The following is a 24,449-nucleotide window of genomic DNA, read 5'->3' as shown; positions in this document are numbered from 1 at the left end:
GGTCCCTTTTTTTAGTGCCGTTGTAACTTTGAACGGTCACGAAATAAATTGTTGTAAGTTGAGGACTAGCTGTAATTTACCATCTGCCTCCCATCCACCCCTCTGCTTCAGAGACTCTCCGGTCTGATAATTGAGACTCGGTTCAGAAGCCTCCATTTAATTCTTGAAACCTGCCAAAGTAAATGCAAAATAAATAGCGACCCAGCTTGTACAGTAACAGAGATTCAGGATAAGCCCACGGCACACAACCTTGGATCTGTTAATTGTTAGCTTGCGGGCTTCTCACTAGTTAAAATAAATTGGGGGGAATAAGTCATACTTTCAAACTTTAGGAGACAGCTGAGTTGGGTCCCAAGATGAAGTCTGGAATTCCTGATGGGTTAGGACGCTGAGCTTGTCAATCAGAAGGTCGGCAGTTTGGCGGGTCAAATCCCGAGTGCCGCGTAACAGAGTGAGCGCCTGTTACTCGTCCCAGCTTCTGCCAACCTAGCAGTTCGAAAGCACGTAAAAAATGCAAGTAGAAAAATAGGGACCACTCCGGTGGGAAGGTAACAGCGTTCCGTGCGCCTTTGGCGTCTAGTCATGCCGGCCACATGACCACGGAGACGTCCTCGGACAAGCGCTGGCTCTTCGGCTTTGAAACGGAGATGAGCACCGGCCCCTAGAGTCGGAAACGACTAGCACGCATGTGCGGGGGAACCTTTACCTTTACCTTTACCTTTACCTTGGGGAAATTCAGAACAATGTGCTACCACCCTCAGATCCAGGATCATGATTGTTCCCATATGTTTTGTATATTGATTGGTCGATTGTGGCTGATTGCAGAATAGAAAGCAACAGGTCTCTGTTGTGGGGCTGAGTTTAAGCATCTCTCTTTACTGGGGCTACTCTTTTTTTATTTTCCCCATGATGCTGATTACTGAAGTTAGTTCCACTAAAAAGAACGGAACGGTCTGCGTATCCGTTGCATTTTTTACCAATGTACGTTAGAGGGCAGTGGAGCAGTGCTTGCCTTTTAAAAACAGCGTGCATCTTTGTAAGAGGGGGAATGTTAGGCGAGCTTGGCAGAGAATTTGAGAACTAAGCAGGTATCTTTCATCCCTGCTTTAAAAGATATTCATTCTGTAGGGATTTCAACTCCCAGAAAGCTATTTTCTGCGGCTACGTAGTTCTCCATCCGATGGCAGGCTTTGAGCGTACGAGAACTTGGGCTTTGATTTACACTTAGAAAAAATGCCTGCAGGCTCTATCCTTCCCTGCAGTTAACACTACATTGTGAAAGGTAGAAGGGATAACAAAGCAAATGCGTTTGCTTCTCTCCATTTACCCTTTGATTTTGGTATGAGCCAAGAGTCACAGAATCTGGCCTAAATGATAGAATTCGTCTCTGGCTCATCCAAAGATTCTGTTTTGAAAACAGCATATATTATAGACAATGAATTTCTGTCCCCAATTACTAATCCTCACCTTCTCACTTTCTAAATGTGGGGAAATAACAGTGTGGTGTTTGAAAATATGGATTGTAAGGAAATGACATAATTTTAAGAAGAATGTAGTCCACGTAAATGCAGAGTGCTCTCCCATTTGAAAGAAGATAGATACCTACATTTCCACCCTTTAATATGCAGAGAAAGTGGTTCCTACGCTCTAGGATTATTGTCTTTTAATTTTTATATTGCTAGCAAATACGTTGTGAAGAAGATTGGTATTGCTTTAAGTGCTCAGCGAACGGAGAAATGGGTACGCTTGATGGGAAATGAATTTCGAGAGAATCCTGCGCCATTCAGACTTTGATATGTTCTATACTTCACATCTCTGAAATTGACAAGATTGTTCAAAAATCAGAATTATTTATCTTCAAGGTCTCCTAAGTAGCAAAGTACAAACACCAGTATTCATAGATAGCAACATTTAAACAACAACAGGATTTGTAGATCAGTATTTTTTAAAAAAAAGAAATTTGTCTATTTTCAGCAAAGCTGTCAAATAATCCTGCCCAAATCTGATGCATATTCAGGAGTAAAGGATTTCTAGAAATAGTTCCCAAGTTTTTCTGGCAGGCCCTTGAGAGAAATGCTTTTGATTGTTTCACCTGATTGATACATGTGACTAAGCTTAACAATTTTATTAGATCATTCTTTATACATCTCCTTTGTTTTCCATGACAGTACTCTAAAGCGGGGAGTTACGGGACCCAAAGAAATGAGAGATGCTACTGAATACTTGTTGTTCCTAAATTGGTGAGCTGAGTAAGAGCAATAAGCAAACTTTGGAAATTGTGCAGAAGAGAGCAACAAAGATGATTAAGGGCCTGGAGATTAAAACACTTGTAGGAACTGGGCATGGCTAGTCTAGTGAAGAGAAGGACCCAGGGTAACATGATAGCAGGATTCCAATATTTGAGGGCCTGCCATAAAGAAGAGAGGGTCAATCTGTTTTCCAAAGCACCCAAAGGCCAGACAAGAAATAATGGTTGGAAACTGATCAAGGAGAGATTCAACCTAGAAATAAGGAAAAATTTTCTGACAAGTGAGAACAATTAACCAGTGGAACAGCTTGCCTTCAGAAGTTGTGGGTGTTATGATTCAGGGTCAGCCTGTGGGTCGGACGACTCAGAGGAGGAGGAGGGGGGTGTTGAAGAGCTTGCTGAGGGGGTTGAAGATCTTGCTGATGAGAGCCCTCAGCCAGGTCCCTCCCACCTGGTCACAATGGAGACCCAGCTGTGTGAGCCTGACAGCATGGATGAAGATGACCCACAGCTGGCCCTGTTCAAGGACGCCCGACGCAGGAGGCAGTCAATCAGGAGTAAACAGAGGAAGGCAATGGGGCACCTCAGAAGGAGGCAGAGAGAAGCCACGCCCTGAACTGTATAAAAGGGGAATGCGTGGGAGGGCTGGTTTGCTGAAGGCAACCGCTTGAATAGTTCCTGTTTCATAGCTCCTGTTTCATGTTTGGTGTCTTGTTTTGCTCTGTTTTATGTTAATAAATTTGGCAGGCTTAATTCCAGCCTCTTGCCGTTTGTAAAGGGGTTGTCCCTGCCTTTTCTGCAGGGCCGGTAGCAGGCTGGTACAGAACAGTGGGTGCCCCATCACTGGAGGCTTTGACGAAGAGACTGGACAGCCACTTGACTGGAATAGTATAGGGCAGTGGTGGCGAACCTTTTTGAGACCGAGTGCCCAAACTGCAACCCAAAACCCACTTATTTATCGCTGGGTGCCAGGTGGGTGTGGCCCACTGGGTGGGCGTGGCTGTGGTGGTCATGGAAGAGTCAGTGGGAGTGGCCAAGGTGGATGTGGTCACCTCAATGTTGCTCATGGGGAGGGACACCTGTGGGGGGTGGGCAGGGGTGAGGGAGCTCCAGGAGGTCTCTTGGCAGGTGGGGCAGTAGGCAGGAGACTCATCCTGTGGGGTGAGGTGAGGCAGGGTAAGGGTGCCATTGCCATGGGGGAAGGCAAGGGCTGGGGCAGCTGCTGCCTGACGCCATCAGCTCCCGCACACAGAGGCCAGCGAGCGCATGGGGGCCAACGGTGTCCGTCAGTAGCCAGAGCCTGCCGGCCCCTCGACAGGCTCACTCTGGGGCTCCGCAGCCTGTCACCAGCAGTTCAAAGAAGCCGCCTCCGAGATGGATGGTCGGCCAACAGCTGAGGAGGTGATGCAGTGGGTTGTGCCTGGGAAAAGGAGAGCATGCGAGGCCAGGAGGGATGGGATGGGGGGGGGGGGAAACCAGCCGTGTCGGGATGCATTCAGCCACGGGGGACCACGGCGAATTAGCAGGCAACTGGTTGAAGAGGGACAGTTGCGACCTCCAGGGCATGGCCGAGTGCCCACAGAGAGGGCTCTGAGTGCCGCCTGTGGCACCCGTGCCATAGGTTCGCCGCCACTGGTATAGGGTTTCCTGTATGAGCAGGGGATTGGACTAGCTCCCTTCCAGCTCTTATTATTCTGTTACTGCCGTAGTCCGTTAACTAACTAAAATCTTTAGTCTCCAGGCTTGCCTGTAAATAAGAAGCATTTTTCGCCCTCAGTACGGAATGCCATTGTACAATGAAAGCAAAACTGTGTTTGCTTCTCTCTAGCATCCGCAAGGGTTCATGAAGGATATGAATGTAAGGCAGTGTCTCTATCACTGGAAGGCTACCAATCCATTCTCACTGTGCACCAATTTGAACTGTCTGGGGATCACAATCCAACGAATAGGGAAAAGTTAGGGAAAAGTTAATTTCACTAGTGAAGGACTAATAAGTCTCATGAAAAGAAGGACTAGAGGTGACATGATAGCACTGTTCCAATATTTGAGGGGCTCCTACAGAGATGAGGAGGTCAAAATTATTCCAAAGTACCAAAAGGAAAACGGGAAACAATGGATGGAAACTAACCAGGGAGAGAACAACCTAGAACCAAGAAGAATTTTCCTAATGATAACAGCAATCAGTCACTGGAACAGCTTGCCTTCAGAAGTTGTGGGTGCTCCACTTATCTGGAATGGTATTGGGTCTCCTGTTCAAGCAGGGGGTTGGACTAGAAGACCTCCAAGGTCCCTTCCAACTCTATTATTCTGTGTTCTATTCCAACAAACATAGGTAAAGGTAAAGGTTCCCCCGCACATGCGTGCTAGTCGTTTCCAACTCTAGGGGCCGGTGCTCATCTCCGTTTCAAAGCCGAAGAGCCAGCGCTTGTCCGAGGACGTCTCCGTGGTCATGTGGCCGGCATGACTAGACGCCAAAGGCGCACGGAACGCTGTTACCTTCCCACCGTAGTGGTCCCTCTTTTTCTACTTGCATTTTTACGTGCTTTCGAACTGCTAGGTTGGCAGAAGCTGGGACGCGTAACAGACGCTCACTCTGTTATGCGGCACTCGGGATTCGACCCACCAAACATCTCATCGACAAGCTCAGTGTTCTAACCCACTGAGCCACCGCGTCCCCGCAACAAACATACATCTTGAAAAATGTTCTCATTCTTGTCCAGACAAAAATCAGCCTACAAAAATCAGCCCATTTGACTCCTCTCCCACCCCAGTCATCTTTTGGAGAGAAAAAATAAGTTGGGATTGCCTTTAAGGATAACTTTTGTGTTAGAAATTTGCAATGCAGTTAGGCTGACGTTAGAGTTAGCTTCCTTGTGGTCTGTGGTTAAATGGGGCAGGGCTGTCTTTTAAGTGGGGTTTTATGCTTAATTGTAGCTGTAGAATCATATTATCAATGGAGAGCCTGTCAGGATAATTTTTAAGTTCTCTTGTATTTATTGGGATTAGGGTGAAACCAACGTTAGGTTTCGGATTTCTTGAGCTCTGTGGACCCTTATGTATAAATGAGGGATACTTTGTGCTCATTTTTAAAATAGTGATAATCTTTGGGCCGGTTAAATAAAGGGAATTTCTGATGGAATACATTTTGGGATTCAAATATATTTTGGATTGATTGGGTTCTGCTTCCTTGATTTTTATTGTTAAATATAATGGAAAGATTCGTTTGGGGGGGGCAGTTGTTAACGACGATTGGTGGGATAAAACCCAAAGGTGATTTTTCCAAAAGGCACCTGGACTTTCTTGGGGTTTTTTTTAATTTGAAAACTTTTCGTTTCTCATCAAGAAGCTTTTTTCCGTTCTAGAACGTCAGTATGTTCATCCACATCACACTGCACCCTTTCTGTGGTGAATTGGGTTGCTGCAACCACCGTCCTCACTTTTTGGCCCTCTGCCACTACCACAGCTCTGCCTCCTGGAATTACTCATCCAAGTAGGAAATGGACCATTTCAATCCTTACCTGTGCAGAAGGATCCCATGACAGATAGGACCAGGGGTAGGCAACCTTGGCCTAGGCCGCTTTATGACTTGTGGACTTCAACTCCCAGAATTCCTGAGCCAGCCATGCTGAGGGGAAAGGGAGAGGTTTCCAAGCTGAGCCATGCTGGCTCAGGAATTCTGGGAGTTGAAGTCCACCAGTCATAAAGCGGCCTAGGCCAGGGGTAGGCAACCTTGGCTCTTTTATGACTCGTGGACTTCAACTCCCAGAATTCCTCAGCCAGCGTGGCTCAGCTTGGAAACCTCTCTCTTTCCCCTCAGCATGGCTGGCTCGGGAATTCTGGGAGTTGAAGTCCACCAGTCATAAAACAGCCAAGGTTGCCTAGCCCTGGATAGGACTGAGTGTTGGTTTTAGAGAAACATACCAGAGTCACCAAAGATGCTCCAAAGATGTATTAGAATAATTCTAGAAAATCAGGATTAACCAGTTACTACAGGAGACACCCGGCAACCATCTGCATCAACCCTTTTTCATAAGAAGGGGCTGGGTGGGGGGGGGGTATTAGCAACCAGCTTGAATTGTTCGTTCGTTTATTATTATTGCTTTTTTGCAAGAGACTGATTTTATGTTTACGCAACTACAGGTTGCAATGATAGTGAATTTATTCCTCCTTTAAAATAACGTTTTCAACTCTGCTCTCCAAGGTAAAAATAGCTCGAGAGTGTTATGGCATCTATAAAAGTTCAAATAAACACTTACATGGCATTGTTACAAAGAGAGCAGAAATGTTCTGACTTTGTTTTCCAAGACTAGTTCAAACTAGCCGAAGCCGGCTACCGCTGAAATGGCGGCAGTTCTGTTTCTATCCTGATAAATGACTTAGTTAGGTTGCCAAGGTCCGGGCGGTCTGAACATTTTAGTCTTATTAGTTAAAAAAAAATACTATGTGTTAGAACTAATGGCAGAAATTTATCCCCACACAGTGCTATTTTAACATTTCCTCCTCCTCCTCCTCATCCTACAGTTGCTATATAAATACTTGGGTTTGTTGGTATGGTGACAGGATGCTCAACAAAATGGCCCGTTTTAAAAATATGCCGGTGAATACATTTTCATTATCTGTACTAAAATCTGTTAGATTTTCTTAGTATTTATTTATTATTTTATTTATTTATTTATTTATTTAGTTACATTTATATACCGCCCTATTCCCTGAGGACTCAGGGCGGTTTACAGGGAATTAAAAAATCCACCATACAAAAGTTAAAAAACCAAATTAAAAAATATTAAATTGACCCTGTATACTTAAAACCCCAGTTAAAAATTTCTCCTCAGCCTGGGCCTGAGAGCTCAAAGAGCCAGGTCTTCAGGCCCCGGCGGAATGATCGGAGGTCGGGGGCAGTCCTCAGCTCCACCGGCAGCTGGTTCCAGAGGGCAGGCGCTCCCACTGAGAAGGCCCTATCCCTGGGTGTCACCCGCCGGCGATCTCTCACCGGCGGCACCCTGAGCAGACCCTCCCTGTGGGAGCGCACTGGGCGAAGGGCGTTTGATTTGGCAAGATCTGCCTCTGTACTCTGTTTCTGAATTGAAAAAGTGGGAACGTTGGATTCCAAAAAGACAGTATTCAAATTGACAACTGTTCAAGCCACACAATAGCACTTAACAGTAAGAGAGAGAAAAAGCTTTGTAAAGGGAGCACATGGAATCGAGTTTGCTGGGAGAACTTTGATATGAAATTAACGTACTAGATCCCATGGGGGGGGAAAAGGTGTAGTAATGGTACAGAGAATTCAGTTACAGTGAAAGGCCAATATTATACAAATAAAAAAAAATAACGTAATTGTTAAACCTTACAGAGTCAATAAAACCTGAACAGTAGGTAGCTGACTATACAAATGCTGCAGGAAAAAGCAGACGGTAATGACAATTAGAGAAATCAAAGCTTTCCTGGTCTGATTAACAGGTTCTAAGGATTAAATAAGCCTGGAGCACCTTGAAAAATTAACTGTTAGTAGAATTATATGGACTCCAGAAGATGGTAGAGGACAGGAAGGCCTGGAGTAATGTTGTCCATGGGGTCGCAATGGGTCGGACACGACTTTGCAGCTAACTAGAAGAATTATATAACCTGGATAGATGTCCTTATAGAGACTACAGATATAAAAGACAATAGGGTATGGTTTTAATAATCCCCCTTACATGAACAGAGCTAGTTTTTTATATGGGATTTTCTTATATTCCCCATCCAGTACAGTTGTTAGTAACATATCAAACACGCTGATATAAAAGACATGTGGAAAGACAGATGGTGGAATATGCAAATTAGTTATTTTAAAGGAAGAATTGCAGTTCAGATAACATGAAGTGTAATAAACGCATTGGCTCTATTAGGTCAGATCTTCTTTGGAAAGGGGGGGAAAGAAGGGAAAACAAGGAAGCAAAAAATGTCTTACAGCTCTGCATACCCATCGTGTCAGTTTCCTTCTTAATTAGCTAACCTGATTTTCTTCCAACTCCAAAGGGGTTTGGGGATAAGTTTGTGCTTCGTTACGATTTTTGAGAAGTCTTAGTTCACCTCTCGACCATAAGAAAGGCCAAGCGCCAAAGAATCGAGGCCTTTGAACTGTGGTGCTGGAGAAGACTCCTGCAAGTCCCTTGGACTGCAAGGCGATGAAACCGGTCAGTCCTAGACGAGATCAACCCTGCCTGCTCTTTCGAAAGCCAGATCCTGAAGTCAAAACTCAAATACTTTGGCCACATAATGAGAAGGAAGGACTCGCTGGAGAAGAGCCTAATGCTGGGAAAGGTTGAGGGCAAGAGAAGAAGGGGACGACAGAGAATGAGGTGGCTGGATGGAGTCACTGAAGCAGGAGGTGTGAGCTTAAAGGGACTCCAGAAGATGGTAGAGGACAGGAAGGCTTGGAGGAACGTTGTCCATGGGGTCGCGATGGGTCGGACACGACTTCGCAGCTAACAACAACAAAATTCACCTCTCTAAATATGGAGCTGTCTCGTAGATTATCAGCGAACCCATCTTGATAAATTTTCCCTACTGATATGAGCAGAATGCACCAAAGTATTGCTTCTGTCTCCTTCCCTAATCTCCTCACCCCACTTCCTATGAGAAACAGAGACTTACTTACATGTAGCCTTCAGCCACACTAAATGCTCTACGGAAAACCATCAGGTTCCATAACTATAGTGTCATGCTATCCCCTCAGCTTTCCGTGGAAATTTAGATGGGGGAAAAAAAGCATTAAAAATGTGTCTTGACAGCCAGGGGGCTTTCTTAACGTAACAACTCAGGTTTTACTTTTGGTTCCTCTTACAAAACAGCCCATGTTGGCCATTTGGAGGGGACACACCGATTAACTCATTTTATTCCCCGACTGACGTAAGGTTCTGAGTTCAGCAAGCGTGAACTCAGTGAAAACCTACTTCTATTTTAATTGACTAGAATTTAAGCAAATCATCTATCAACACTGGACAAACGTTTGTTTGTTTTTTCCCCCAGAAGGTACCTGATAACTCACAAATTCCAAGGCAGGAGAGAGGAAAGAATTCATAAATTAGATGTTCCAGCCGTCTTATTTTCCTGACGACAAGAGATAAATCATCAGGCCAGGATTAAAATCAGGAGGCTGTTTGGGGAATTGGATCTGACAAGCAACCGACCAATTACCTACTCAACAGATGTAATAGTTGGATGCCTGCTGTTAGAAGTTGCCATCCTTGGATCTATCTCAAGACATGTCAAACTTGCGACATCGCACAACGTATCAGGACGGTTTTTGCCATTGCCGGCAATGGGGCAGGCGCGGCTTCCGGATGACGCATCCGGTCCGCGGGCCGGCAATTTGGCACCCTTGATCTATCTGAAGCTTTGCTTCAGACGTGTGCCTGGCTGAGGAATTCTGGGAGTTGAAGTCCACAAGTCATAAAAGGGCAAGTTTGAAGACCCCTGGTCTGGATGCAAGCCCGCAGTTTCATCAAAATGGCCAACTGAGGAATTCTGGGAGTTGAAGTCCACAAGTCATAAAAGGGCCAAGTTCGAAGACTCCTGGTCTGGATGCAAGCCCGCAGTTTCATCAAAATGGCCAACTGAGAAATTCTGGGAGTTGAAGTCCACAAGTCATAAAAGGGCCAAGTTCGAAGACTCCTGGTCTGGATGCAAGCCCGCAGTTTCATCAAAATGGCCGACTGAGGAATTCTGGGAGTTGAAGTCCACAAGTCATAAAAGGGCCAAGTTTGAAGACCCCTGGTCTGGATGCAAGCCCGCAGTTTCATCAAAATGGCCAACTGAGGAATTCTGGGAGTTGAAGTCCACAAGTCATAAAAGGGCCAAGTTCGAAGACTCCTGGTCTGGATGCAAGCCCGCAGTTTCATCAAAATGGCCGACTGAGGAATTCTGGGAGTTGAAGTCCACAAGTCATAAAAGGGCCAAGTTTGAAGACCCCTGCATTAGAGGCATGGCGGTCTGAGCAGTTGCTTGTTTATGAGATGTTAGCATACTGGGAGAAAAACTTACTGTTAAGAATCTGAACCCTGATATTATACCTTTCCATGTATAGGGATACAGAGAATTATGCCTGAAAGTGAGCTAAACAATGAAGGCTTCTAGCAACTCGCTAATAAATTTAGAAGAATGTTTATTGCCATCAAGTTCTAGTTTACATATAGGTTTTACATCTACTAGCTTTATCCAAGAGTTTATGGTGTCCTGTCTCAATTACAGTTTTAGGCTGTCACCTTCCGACACGGTGATAAGGAAAGCACACATACCATAATTTCACTATCCAGTCTTTAAATCTGTAAAAGGTTTGCAGTGCATAACAGGGGCACATTTGCAATTCAAGCATAACTCTTGCATCATCATATTTTCTGAGATCTATTTTATAATGGCTTACATTTTCCCCAGTGCCTCCGATATAATTTTTTTCCTCCTCTCTCTGAACCATTAAAAAACTAAACTCGATTTTGCTGTCTCCGTTGCCAGTCCCAGTTCCCTTTATTCAGGCTTACAGCTAGAGGCTGGTTTCCTTCCCAGACCTAATAATAATAATAATAATATAAAGTTGGAAGGGACCTTGGAGGTCATCTAGTCCAACCCCCTGCTCAGGCAGGAAACCCTATACCATTTCAGGCAAATGGCTGTCCATTGTCAACTTTGTCAACTTCATCAGCCTGGCCAGGAACAGCTCACATCTTTGTTGATTACTTCAAAGCCCAGGCCTCCTCTGATACGGTTTGTTCAGGCTGATTTTCCAGAAAGAGCACAGTTTAAAAGCCATAAGTGGCCCACAGATACCATGTCAATTTCAGCTACTGTGGGTCACCTGGCAGTCCAGAGGCAAAATGGTAGACCAAGCGTTGCAAATTGTAGCCAGGGTAAAACTGCCTTCCATGGTTGACTGGTTATAGATAAAATACTACTAACAGTGGGACAGATGAAGAAAACATAAACCTGCAACTGGTACTGCATGGGCAGGGACAGTATAAGCAGTATAAAATCATGAAGGACTGATAGGAAGGGGGGGGGAGTTGTTGGCACATAGTCATGTCATGATTCAGAGGAAATGGAGAATGGTTATTAGAGAAGAGCAACAAAGATGATGGGGGGACTGGAGGCTAAAACATATAAGGAACAGTTGCTAGGACACTGAGCTTGTCGATCAGAAGGTCGGCAGTTTGGCGGGTTGAATCCCGAGTGCCGCGTAGCAGAGTGAGCGCCTGTTACTCGTCCCAGCTTCTGCCAACCTAGCAGTTCGAAAGCATGTAAAAAATGCAAGTAGAAAAATAGGGACCACTCCGGTGGGAAGGTAACAGCGTTCCGTGCGCCTTTGGCGTCCAGTCATGCTGGCCACATGACCACGGAGACGTCCTCGGACAAGCACTGGCTCTTCGGCTTTGAAACGGAGATGAGCACCGGCCCCTAGAGTCGGAAACGACTAGCACACATGTGCGGGGGAACCTTTACCTTTACCTTTTAGTTTAATGAAGAGAAGGACGAGGGGGGACATGATAGCAGTGTTCCAATATCTCAGGGGCTGCCCCAAAGAAGAGGGAGTCAAGCTATTCTGGAAAGCACCCGAAGGCAGGACAAGAAGCAACAGATGAAAACTAACCAAAGAGAGAAGCAACCTAGAACTGAGGAGAAACTTCCTGACAGTGAGAACAATTAACCAGTGGAACAACCTTCCTCCAAAAGTGGTGAATGCTCCAACACTGGAAGTTGTTAAGAAGAGACTGGACAGCCATTTGTCTGAAATGGTATAGGTTTCCTGCCTGAGCAGGGGGTTGGACTAGATGACCTCCAAGGTCCCTCCCAACATCATCATCATCATTATTGATCATCACACAGTCAGCCAGTTGTTCAGACTGGATTTGGCATTTTTGTCTACCTATCGCGTTTTTACCAAGGACCTGGGATAGGCAGATGTGGATGTTTGATGGTATTACAGACTTATTATTTTTTATTACTACTACTACTACTACTACTACTACTATTATTATTATTATTATTATTATTATTATTATTATTATTATTATCTTCAGTTATTACAATATTTTTATATACAGTTTGACAAGACTGATTCCAGAACGTGGTAATACTGTAGTCTTGTATAAAGGAGAAGGATATATATATTCTATAGATTTAACTGAATGATATAAAGAAGGCCTCTGAACTTGCCACAACCTGTTCAGGGTTCCCAGAAAATAACATTAGAATTGTCATAAAAGCCAGTACAATTCTTGAGCCTGCGTTATCTTTTCAAAATTGTCTCTGCCTAAAATAAAAGGCCCTTCTCTTTTGAAAAGCAGAACCTTTTATTCTTGCTATGTGAAAATTAATGTTCAGTTCCAGGGCACGGGGAGTCATAGTGGGGATGTGGTCGTGTTTTTTTGAACCTTGCTCTTGAACATAAACTTGCAGGCTCCTTCAGATACGTCCTGGTGTCTTTGCCAAATTACCAGCCATGGCTAATTAATTAACTTATTTCTTAGGCACAGTTCAGTGGGATAAGTTTTAAAGGTCTGAAAAGAGACCTGTAAATACATTGGCAATTTAGAATTGGAGGCAAGACTCTGGAATGGGAAAGCCATTCTTTAGCATTTGTGAATCTCATGAGATATTTTTTTTGCACAGATCACCTTTCACAAAATTGTTGCGTTGCACTTCTCATCGCAGTGTATGCACTAGTACACCTGTTTAAAGCAAAATATTTTGGTCACTCTTACTTCATTCACCAAAACATATTTACCTGTACCGTTCAGCTATCTGGGTAGGTTTTGGTTTTTTTTTAAATCGTTGGCTGCAAAATTGAGACAGAAAAGCCTTATGAATATATGTGCGACTGTTATATAAACTGGAGTATAAAGGAAACTAAAATGTCATTTGTGTAAGTATCAGGGTGTATTTTTTTCCTCAGGGTTAAAACTCATAATGTCTCTTTTCGGATAGTGTAACCAAAGTTCAATTTTCTTTTCTTTTCTTTTCTTTTTTTTTTTTTGTAGTTGAATAATATAAACTGGTGACTCTTTAAAAACTCTGGGATGAGTAAAAAAGATATGTTTTTATTCTCTGCTGTGACTTATCCAATGTGGCCTTCAAATTTGAGCCAGCTGGCCTGGCCTGATGGGGGATGTGCTGGGGATTTTTATTATTCTACTGTTTTTAGCTCGGGCTCTTATTTAATTCTTTTTTAATTTTTGTATTTTGTATTTTTTATGTGCCCTGTTCACCGCCCTGAGTCCTTCGGGAGAAGGTGTTAGAATATGTTGTTGAAAAAATGGTTTGTTTAACAGAGTATTATTAATACACAGTGGAAGTTGTACTGGGACTTTTATAAAGTTAAGGTGAGCTAACATATCGCCATTCTTTTCCAGTCTAGCTCTAAATAGCTTTCTGGTAAGATTTATATGAGCACCAACACTGTCCCGAACAAAAATCTTTTTCAACTTAGCCCAACATTTAGCAGCAGATTCTTCTCCATGCACATGGACTAGCTGTTGGTCTCCTAATGTTAGCCCAATGATAGATAAAGCCTTATCATTGTCTTTATTGAAGTCTACAATCTTCTTGTTATCTTCTTCATTAGTTGGATCCCAGGCAGTTACATCAGGAGGATTATGGACTATTTTCCAAAGACCTTGATTTTGTAATAGCAAACTACATTGTGTAGACCAGGATACGTAGTTTGACCCATTAAGCCGGGTAATGCAGAATGGATTGAATAGTCCTTGTGCCATTGTCTGAATTTGAAAACTCAGTTAGGAAATATAAATACAATACTGTGCCTGTCCTTAGCACCACACTGGATCTGGGCCCATAACCATTGTTAGAATATGTTGTTGAAAAAATGGTTTGTTTAACAGAGTATTATTAATACACAGTGGAAGTTGTACTGGGACTTTTAGGCAAACAGTAATGCGCTAACACGAGTTTTATAACTTATTTTTACTCAGACAACAAAAAGAAACACAGTAAGAAATAGTCCAAGTATCAATCCAGTATCATGCACATAAAAGTCAGTCCATAAAAACATAGTATCAAAATACAAAAGCTGCTTACCAATGTCAAAAACAATATACACTGTAGCAAGCAGTTGATTCTTGAGAGAATAAATATCAGGTTAGCAAACAAGAGAACAAGAGGTATCCAAACACTAACATCAAACACATATACAAAAAACAACTATGTGTAACATCTAACTCTCTTTTATGTGGAATAATTACAGCCACACCCTTAGGCCGTTTAACTCCTTAAAGGTGCTTTTACTCCATTATATAATATTGTCACCCAAATCAAGTTTAATCTCTAACAGAAGGGCAGTGTACAAATATAATAAATGAAATGAAATGAAATTGATTGCATTTTCAGTGGCATTTGGCAAGTTTGCCAGACCCCAGCAGAAGAACAAAGAAAGCCTCAAGTTGTAGGAGCAAGCAAGCCTTAAATAATTTTTCCCCCAACTCTTCTTCCCTTCTTTCAGGTTGTGAGTCTTCCACCGAGGTTACATTTCCAAAAGCCACGGCTGCAGTGAATGAGATATTCAAGAGCCTAAGGGACATCGCAAGAGTTCGGTCACAAATGAAACGGTTTCATTCTCTACATATCCCGGGAAGCCACAGCCAACAGGCAAGTTGACGTGTGTTTTTCGAATCAATGTTCATCTCTTTCACCCTGGCAGGCAACCAAAACTACATTTTCCTGAACATGACCAATTGTGTCGTCTTCAGATATAAAATCCATTTCGCTCCCCGTAAGTGGGTTTCTAGAATAGCTCTTGCCTCCACGTGCCGTCGTGTTTGTTTTTTTTCAGAGTAATTGCTAAAGCTGAAGCAATTCATTTGAATGGTGGCAACTTTACAATTGCCATCCAGGCAGCATTCCCATAAATTTCTAAAACCATACAGAGGAAAGAATAAAATTGCGGGGCCCCCCACTCTCTCTCAGTTATATCTTGCCTTTCTGCTCTGCTCTTGCTGTGACTTCAAAAAAAAATGGGAGTATTAAAAGTTGTAATGACATATCTAAAATGCAGAACAGATTAAAACAGTTGAAAGACTGTCAAAAGAGAGGTCTCTTTACAAAGGTTCTAACCACTGAGCAAGTGGAATCCATGGAGTGGGGAATACATCCCATAGCCCAGGGCTTTTCAACCAGTGGTACGGGTACCACCCGTGGTACATGGGCACCTGGCAGGTGGTACGCGACCATCCTAGAAAAGCGGTAGCGGGGGAGGGGAATGAACTGAACCGGTGGCAGCACCGCACAAGCCTGAGCGAGAGACGGCTGGAGCTGCAGGGCTGTCAGGGCTCAGCGGAAGCGCCAGGATCAGCACCAGACTTCAGCTGGAGCTCAGCGCTGATCCTGGTGCTTCTGCTGAGCCCTGAAGAAGCGCCGATCAGCTGGAATGTTGCAGCATCTCCGGGGTCTTGTGATTTACATTCAGATGCTTGGCAACTGATTCGTATTTATGACGGTCACAGTGTCCCAGAGTCATGTGAAGTGACCAAAACCTGCTGCAACCACCCAGCAGACGGGGGGGGGGAATAAAAACCAAACCCCACCCCACCCCCCACTGCCAATCCTCAACAGAAATGCTCACAAAAATGAAAACCTCGGACAGGAGGAAGAGCATCGCCAGGCGGGCAGGCAGGTGTCTTGCTCGGCTGTGGCTTGGGGGGGCACTTTTTTCAGTGCCACTGTAACTTTGAACAGTCACTAAGCGAACTGTCGTAAGTCGAGGACTACCTGTACTTCATCACTTTTTTCCTTTTTTTTTTTTTTTTTTTTTTTTTTGGTCATCAAGTTTTTGACACCTTGCTAGGCGACCAGTGGTCCTCGGATGTTGCCATATCCTAAAAGTGGTACAATGGGTGAAAAGGTTGAAAGGCCCTGCCCTAAGCTTTTTAAGCAACCGATCTACCCAAAAGACAGATCCTTCACAGCAGGGACCTCTTCGAAAGGGCCTCTGCTGCTGATCTTAACAACGGCATGTATTCATAACGAGAGACGTGGAACAGAACAGTCAGGTCCTCAACTTTTCAGGGCTCTTAAAGCAATGCCTTAATCACGTCCAATGCAGATCTGTGCTTTGTCCCAGTTTTGCAGCCGAGCTTCTGCTGCATCCTGCCCGGGCTGAAATTTTCTAGGTGGGCCGTGTAAAACTGCATTGCAACAGTCAAGGCCCGAATGTAATCCAGATGTAAATGATCTGATTGCTTCAGGAACAGATCATGTATCAGGCGTGACTGTATAAAACCACCCCTTGTCGCAGCAATAATAATAATAATAATAATAATAATAATAATAATAATAATAATAATAATAATAATAGTAATAATAGTAATAATAGTAATAGTAATAATAATAGCTACAGCTGAGGATCAAGGAGCCGCCAGATAGCAGAGCTCATCTTTCAGAGAAATTGTAATCCCAATCAAAGGAGGTTGAACCTAAATTCTCCAAGTCAAGTCTGCTGTTTATCAACATCGCCCCCATCTTTTGGGGATTTAGCTTATTCAGTTTATTCTCTCTCATCCAGCCTATTAGTGACTTTAAGCAGAGCATAAAGATACCAATTGCTTCCTTTGGTCTTTGCTGGAGATAAACCTGGTTGTCATCGGCATAGTTACATTAAAGGTAAAGGTAAAGGTTCCCCCGCGCATGTGTGCTAGTCGTTTCCAACTCTAGGGGCCGGTGCCCATCTCCGTTTCAAAGCCGAAGAGCCAGCGCTTGTCCGAGGACGTCTCCATGGTCATGTGGCCGGCATGACTAGATGCCAAAGGCGCACAGAACGGTGTTACCTTCCCACCATAGTGGTCCCTATTTTTCTACTTGCATTTTTTTACGTGCTTTCAAACTGCTAGGTTGGCAGAAGCTGGGACAAGTAACAGGCGCTCACTCTGCTACGCGGCACTTTGGATTCGACCCACCAAACTGCCGACCTTCTGATCGACAAGCTCAGTGTCCTAACCCACTGAGCCACCACATCCCTATAGTTACGTTACTCTTCCCCAAACTCTTGGGCAACTTTTTCTACTGGTTTTAGGCAGATTTTGAACAATGTGCTGGGCAACATGGAGTCCTGTGGGACAACAGAGGTCAGCAGCAGTGGGTACTGAATATCACTTCATGTACTGATCTTGACCCTATCCCTCCCCCGATGTCACTGTGTTTGCACCCTGTCCCCTCCCATCTGTCAGAGGAGACAAAAATAAAATTAATTGTAGCATAAAGCCAAAAAAAGAGAGAGAGACACAAAACTGTAACCACACAGCCTTACAACAAAGACAGAACTTTTTATGCCCTCACCTTGGTAACTAGCAGATTCCAGGTAGAGAAGCTTCAGGTTGCATTACGCTGGACCAAAGGTGATAGGCTTACTTTAGGTAAAGCTAAAGGTTCCCCCGCACATGCGTGCTAGGCGTTTCCGACTCTAGGGGCCGGTGCTCATCTCCGTTTCAAAGCCGAAAAGCCAGCACTTGTCCAAGGACATCTCCGTGGTCATGTGGCTGGCATGACTAGACGCCAAAGGCGCATGGAACGCTGTTACCTTCCCACCGTAGTGGTCCCTATTTTTCTACTTGCATTTTTTACGTGCTTTCGAACTGCTAGGATGGCAGAAGCTGGGACGAGTAACAGTAACACTCTGTTACGCGGCACTCGGGATTCAACCCACCAAACTGCCGATCTTCTGATCGACAAGCTCAGCGTCTTAACCTACTGAGCCACCGCGTCCCTTTTAGGCTTACTTTACTCTTAGTATAATTTATACTCAAGCTGTGTATGAAAAAAATGACCATCCTTATTGGATAGTTAACCAACTGTTGCAGAACTCGGTGATAAATCACTGTTAATAAGTTCCATTTGTTAAATGTGACTTACTTTCCAAACGGTTTCTTCATTACATCAAAAAAAAAAGTTATTCTTCTTAATTTGCTGTTTTGGTATCTTATCCAAATACCTCCTCTTCCATAAACATGTTTCTTATTGAGTTCACAACAACAAGCAGTACAATGAAGATTTGCATCTCCTAGGATGAGTGAGCGCATCTTGTGTGCTTGGGTGGAAGAAAAAAGTATGTTGATGTTCCAAAAGGCTGGATGAGGAAATAAACGTTGATGGCCATAATTGCTTTGGAAAATAAGCTTTCTTTCAAATCGTTCAGATTAAGTGGTTAGTTTCTCATTTGTTTTTCATTTTTCCCCCCTAAGGTAAGTGGCATTTCTGTTTATAATTTCCACAGCTTGATTCGGCATGGGTTTTCTAAGAAAACTAGAGAGGGGCTTTCTTGGAATAGCAAAAGTAAGAGATATTGCCTGCCACTAATTTTTGTAAATTATAAGCTTCCTACTTAAATTGTTGCTATTCATTGTTCAATACCTTAGATTTACAATATAAGTAATTGCATAAATCCATACAACTGAGAACAGTGGGGTTTTTTCCACTTAACTAAAAGCTTTTAATTATGTTGCAGTTTTAATCCTACATCATTCTAATAATGTGTACATTTGTGTCACATATACATATTTATTTTAATTTATTTTAATCATGGGGAGAGTGCTATTCAAATATGTAGTCTTCTACAGTGATTTTCAGGGAATTCAAACATCCAGCTTCAGTAACGATTAATGCAGCGTAATTGAAGGAGAGTATTTTGTAATATCAGTGAAATTATTTATCTAACAACCGTCTGTATTATTTGTTTAGATTTATCAGGATGGGATCAAGATTACTGTTCTGTTCTAATTAAAATCCATTTGAGTGTAGAATGAGAATAGAATAGATTAAGAATACGAATAAGAATGGAATGATGTTGTTGTTGTTGTAAGCTGCGAAGTCGTGTTCGACCCATCGCGACCCCATGGACGTTCCTCCAGGCCTTCCTGTCCTCTACCATCTTCTGGAGTCCATTTAAGCTCACACCTACTGCTTCAGTGACTCCATCCAGACTCCTCATTCTCTGTCGTCCCCTTCTTCTCTTGCCCTCAATCTTTCCCAGCATTAGGCTTTTCTCCAGTGAGTCCTTCCTTCTCATTAGGTGGCCAAAGTATTAGAGTTTTAGCTTCAGGATCTGACCTTCTAAAGAGCAGTCAGGGTTGATCTCCTCTAGGACTGACCGGTTTGATCGCCTTGCAGTCCAAGGGACTCGCAGGAGTCTTCTCCAGCACCACAGTTTAAAGGCCTCAATTCTTTGGCGCTCAGCCTTTTTTATGGTCCAACTTTCACTGCCATACATTACAACTGGGAAGACCATAGCCTTGACTATACGATGGAATGAGAATAGGATAGGACAGGACAGGACAGGACAGGACAGGACAGGACAGGACAGAATAGACCAGACCTTGTAGGTCATCTAGTCCAACCTCCTGCCTGAGCAGGAGACCCTACACCAGGGGTAGGCAACCTTGGCTCTTTTATGACTCGTGGACTTCAACTCCCAGAATTCCTGAGCCAGCCATGCTGAAGTCCACGAGTCATAAAAGAGCCAAGGTTGCCTACCCCTTCTCTACACCATTTCTGATAGATGGCAGTCCAGTCTCTTCTTGAAAGCCTCCAGTGATGAAGCTCCAACAACATCTGAAGGCAGCCTGTTCCATTAGTTGATTGTTCTCATTGTCAGGAAATTTCTCCTTATTTCCAGGTTTGAATCTCTCCTTGGTCAGTTCCCACCAGTTATTCCTTTAACATTAATGCATGTAACCCCTTATGCTTGGTGGAGGAATTGCGTGGGTGGGAAGTCAACAAACTGGTCAGAAGGCCTTTGTCTCCCATAAATGTCAGTAATAACAACAACAACAACATTGGAAGGGACCTTGGAGGTCATCTAGTCCAACCCCCTGCTCAGGCAGGAAACCCTATACCATTTCAGACCAATGGCTGTCCAGTCCCTTCTTAAAAACTTCCAGTGTTGGAGCATTCGCAGCTTCTGGAGGCAGGTTGCTCCACTGGTTAATTCTTCTAACTGTCAGGAAATCTCTCCTTAGTTCTATGAGAGATACTCCAGATATGGTTCTGTTTATCTCCGTATAATATTTTCACATTTAAGTACGCCTTTGTGGAAGGGACATTTGGGTTGTTTAGGTAAACAATCTTCAGTAGAGAGTGAGGGATTCCTCCAGCTTTGAAGGAAGTGGGGCTTTGCTTCCTCCCCAAGAGGCATTGCTGGACCTGACCATCCTGAATTATTCGTCCAGTTGCCAACCTTCCCTTTTAGAGGAAGGAATGGATTTCAAGCGCAGAGGTTGCACGGAGAGGGCCCTGATTCCACTGGTGCTCATGCCTCAGTAGAGAGGCCCAGGAGACCAAATGGCATTGAACTCATATTTCAGTTTAATGTAGTATCTTTGATCTGCCCCGTTGAATTCACTCGACTGCCATTCAGCTCTCTGTAAAGTATTGGTTTTCTCTTTCTATCACTTTATTTATTATTATTATTTATTAATTTTATTTATATACCGCCCTTCTCCCGAAGGACTCAGGGCAGTGAACAGGGCAGACATATAAAAATACAAAATTACAAAAGTTAAAAAGAATTAAACATATGCCCAAGGTAAAAACAGTAAATACATATATTAAAAGTGACAATAAAAACCCAACCCATCCCCCATCAGGCCAAGCCGGCTTGTTCAAATAAATGTGTCTTCAGATCGCGACGGAAGGAGCGAAGGTCGGGCGCCATCCGGAGCTCAACCGGCAACCGATTCCATAGCTCTGGGGCGCCCACAGGTTGGACTTTAAAAGATTTTTTAAAAAATTTCCTGCAGCCTTGGAGGGTCCATTCATTTTTTTTTATACGGGGACAGGGGAAATTTTATACAGGGGCAGGGTAAAATTACACATGGCCCAGGATCTACAGCAGGGGTCTCCAACTTTGGCAACTTTCAGACTTGTGGACTTCAACTCCCAGAATTCTGAGAGTTGAAGTCCACAAGCCTTAAACTTGCCAAGGCTGATGTATCCTGCTTTTTAACGTTTGAGGAAATCTGAATCTCTTTGTCACAGCTAAGTAAGGACAGGTAATCCTTGACTTCTATCCAGGTGCTTAGAGTAGAGGTCCCCAATCTTTTGGGCACCGGGGACCGGTTCCATGGAGAGAAGATTTTCCACGGACCAGAGGGGGTGTGGTTTTGTGTGCATCCCGTGGATGGGGCTTTGTTTGTGCGGACCGGTTGCTGGCATGCCACGGACCGGTACTGGTCCACGGACCGAGGGTTGGGGGACCCCTGGCTTAGAGACCATTTGAAGTTCCAACATACCTTACAACCCAGAGTTGAAGTCCACACGGTCAAACATATGGACACAGACACACGTGCGTGTACACACACACACACTCTCTCTCTCTCTCTCTCTCACGTGACTGTAGTTTGGGCGCTCAACTTCCTTATTTGTACATATGTTTATTAGTTGTCATGTTCACTTTGAAAATGTAATGTATTTAATTTTAACAACTACGAGTGATTTTTTTTTAGGCATCTTATAAACCTTTGATGAAGCAAGTGCTGGAAGAAATTTACAGTCCTGATCGACCTGACCCTGTTGATATTGAACACATGTCTTCTGGGCTTACAGATCTTCTGAAAACGGGATTCAGCATGTTTATGAAGGTAAAGCGATCATAATGTATGGTCACAATGACCTCTGATTAAAATGTGCAGCATTTTATTAAGAAACAAGACAACTCCATTTATTTCCCCCCCCTCCCCTGTTTATTTCCTGTCTTAAATTTGTACTTTTGGGGTGACGTTGCAAGAAGATCCGTGGTAGAATACATAACATTATCAGATGATGCTCAGCAAAAGGGATTCATTGATGGCCCAACTTCTGTTTTGCGGCAGTTAACTGTCCCGTTAACTGATATAATTACAGTGGTCCGTTGAGTATGTTGAGGAATATAAAAAAACCCATTATGGAAATTAAATGTCCACTCTATTATGTCCTGTTTTCTTCCTGGAAGAAAGAGAAGGGATAAATGTAACCCCCCAAAAATGCGTAAATAATAAAATAATAAGGACTTTATACATTCACAACTCCATATTATAATTAAGATAATTTCACTGTTTTGTAAAAATAACTAACTTTTTTCTGGGTTAAAAAATAAAGAAAATTTGCCATTTCCCCACATCATAAATATCAAGCCTCTTAAGAGCACATCAGATTCCATCCACTGTTGTCACTTAAGCCTCTTCCTGCAGTTGACAGTTGGCACTAAGTGGTTTTCTCTTTGTCATTAAATGAGAGAAAGCATTCATTTCCCAAGTATTATTTCTTTCTACGAATTGAAAGGCAAGAATATGTTTTAAAAACACACGCACACCCAAGTACCTCTGCATGGTTTGTGATCTAAGTTTTGTTTTTGTTTCTTAATCAAAAGATTAGTGAATATTAATGAACCCCTAAGCAACCTGGGCTCTTTTACGACTCGTGGACTTCAACTCCCAGAATTCCTGAGCCAGCATGGCTCAGCTTGGAAACCTCTCCCTTCCCCCTCAGCGTGGCTGGCTCAGGAATTCTGGGAGTTGAAGTCCACGAGTCATAAAGCGGCCTAGGCCAGGGGTAGGCAACCCTTGGCTCTTTCATGACTCGTGGACTTCAACTCCCAGAATTCCTGAGCTGGCATGGCTCAGCTTGGAAACTTCTCTCTTTCCCCTCAGCGTGGCTGGCTCAGGAATTCTGGGAGTTGAAGTCCAGGAGTCATAAAAGAGCCAAGGTGGCCTACCCCTGCCCTAGGAATAGCAATAGTCCACAAACCCACACCCACTCTCCGCTAGGAATCATCCAGAACCAAAGACAAGACACAAAAGGATGGAAGAAACCATGAAATCTACAATGTCAGCTGTAACCATTGCAACCAGTTCTCTGTGGGACAAACATCACGTCAGTTAAAAACCAGGATCCACGAAGACCGGCTGCCAGTCAAAGGCCACGATCCCAAATCATGAATCTCTACACACAGCGACACCAAAGAGCACCAGTTCGATTGGAGCAACACCAAAATCGTTGGCCACGCTACCGCCCGCCGCGCTCGTGAGTTCATCAAAGCCTGGCACTCCACAAGCAACAGACACATCAACCTACAGCCAGCCCATGGACTCCTCAGAATCCAACTCAACCGCACAGCCAACCAGAGACGGCACCGACCCTCAACCAACCCACCCAAGCCCCCCTTCCCCACCCCTCCCAGCAGTTGACTTCCCAAGGACCCTGGCCTGATGTAACCTCTCCGTCACAAGACCCATCACAACACCTTTCGCTGATGACTCATACCTCACCCATCACAAGACCCTCACTTGACACATCCACACCTGAAGCCCTTATAAACAGAAGAAGACTGACACCCCCCCCCAAACGCCGCTGAAGACGTTGCCTAGCCCGGTAACGAAATGTTCGGAAACCAACCCACAAGTTCGGAGAACGAACCTTCGCACCCTCATTAGTGAATATGGTACCATGAATTTCTGAGCCTTTCGCCCTAGGGGGGGTGAAAAAAGTGTTTGTCATTGCATTCGCTACACTGACCTCCACGTATATTCCCCAGATATAAACGCATAGTTTTCCCGTTGTTACATTTGCCACCGTTCAGGTTGGAATATGGGTGTGAAAAGTTCTACTGGGCTGTCGGCAGGTGGAAAGCCTTCCTTGTTCCTTTTCCCAAATCTGACAGGGTGGGAGATAAAAGAAGCGCCATGTTGAAAGATTCTTCTTCCTTCTTCCCATCCTCCCCTTTCTCTCTCTCCCCCCCAAAAAATCAGGACAAATTTGGTACCCATGCATTTTTATCAATGTCTCCGAAAATATCCCTGCCACCACAGGTCACTGTGTGGCCAGCTGGAGTGAAAGCAACTGCAGTGTGTTTGTAAGCAGTGACTATTTTAAGCAACGCTCACATGTATGAAAAAAAAGATTTAAGCTTTTAAGGGCAAGCACGGAGGGTAATGAATTGTACAATGGATTGTAAGCAGTAACGACTTTGTTCAAAAGACTTCTCAAAATAGCTTTCCCGAGCAGGGAAAAACAAATCAGTGTCTAAAAAGCAGACATTTCCAAATTCAAAAGGAAAACATTGTTTATCTTTTTTAGCCGAGTGTGAATCACTTACGATATTTTTTTTTTCCTGCCTACGTTAGTTAAGCTTGGGTCTACACTGGTCGCCTTCAAGACCCTTGTCTTTTGGGACCAGAAGAAGAGCCTTAGT

At 43.8% G+C, this 24,449-nt stretch overlaps 1 protein-coding gene across 1 annotated transcript in view; it reads left to right on the top strand.

The window, feature by feature from the left end:
* Positions 1 to 24,449, top strand: part of SCFD2 (sec1 family domain containing 2) — a 164,380-nt gene that overhangs the window by 118,591 nt on the left and 21,340 nt on the right. Inside the window, exons 6-7 of the mRNA XM_083367903.1 lie at positions 14,739 to 14,884; positions 21,727 to 21,861. Coding sequence (XP_083224029.1) covers positions 14,739 to 14,884; positions 21,727 to 21,861 — 281 coding nt within the window. The remainder of the gene's footprint in view (positions 1 to 14,738; positions 14,885 to 21,726; positions 21,862 to 24,449) is intronic.

This window comes from Vipera ursinii, assembly GCF_947247035.1.
Source record: "Vipera ursinii genome assembly, chromosome: 7".
NCBI classification, from domain to species: Eukaryota; Metazoa; Chordata; class Lepidosauria; order Squamata; family Viperidae; genus Vipera; species Vipera ursinii.
The sequence above is the reverse complement of the archived record's forward strand: the minus strand, read 5'-3'. Positions and strand labels throughout refer to the sequence as shown.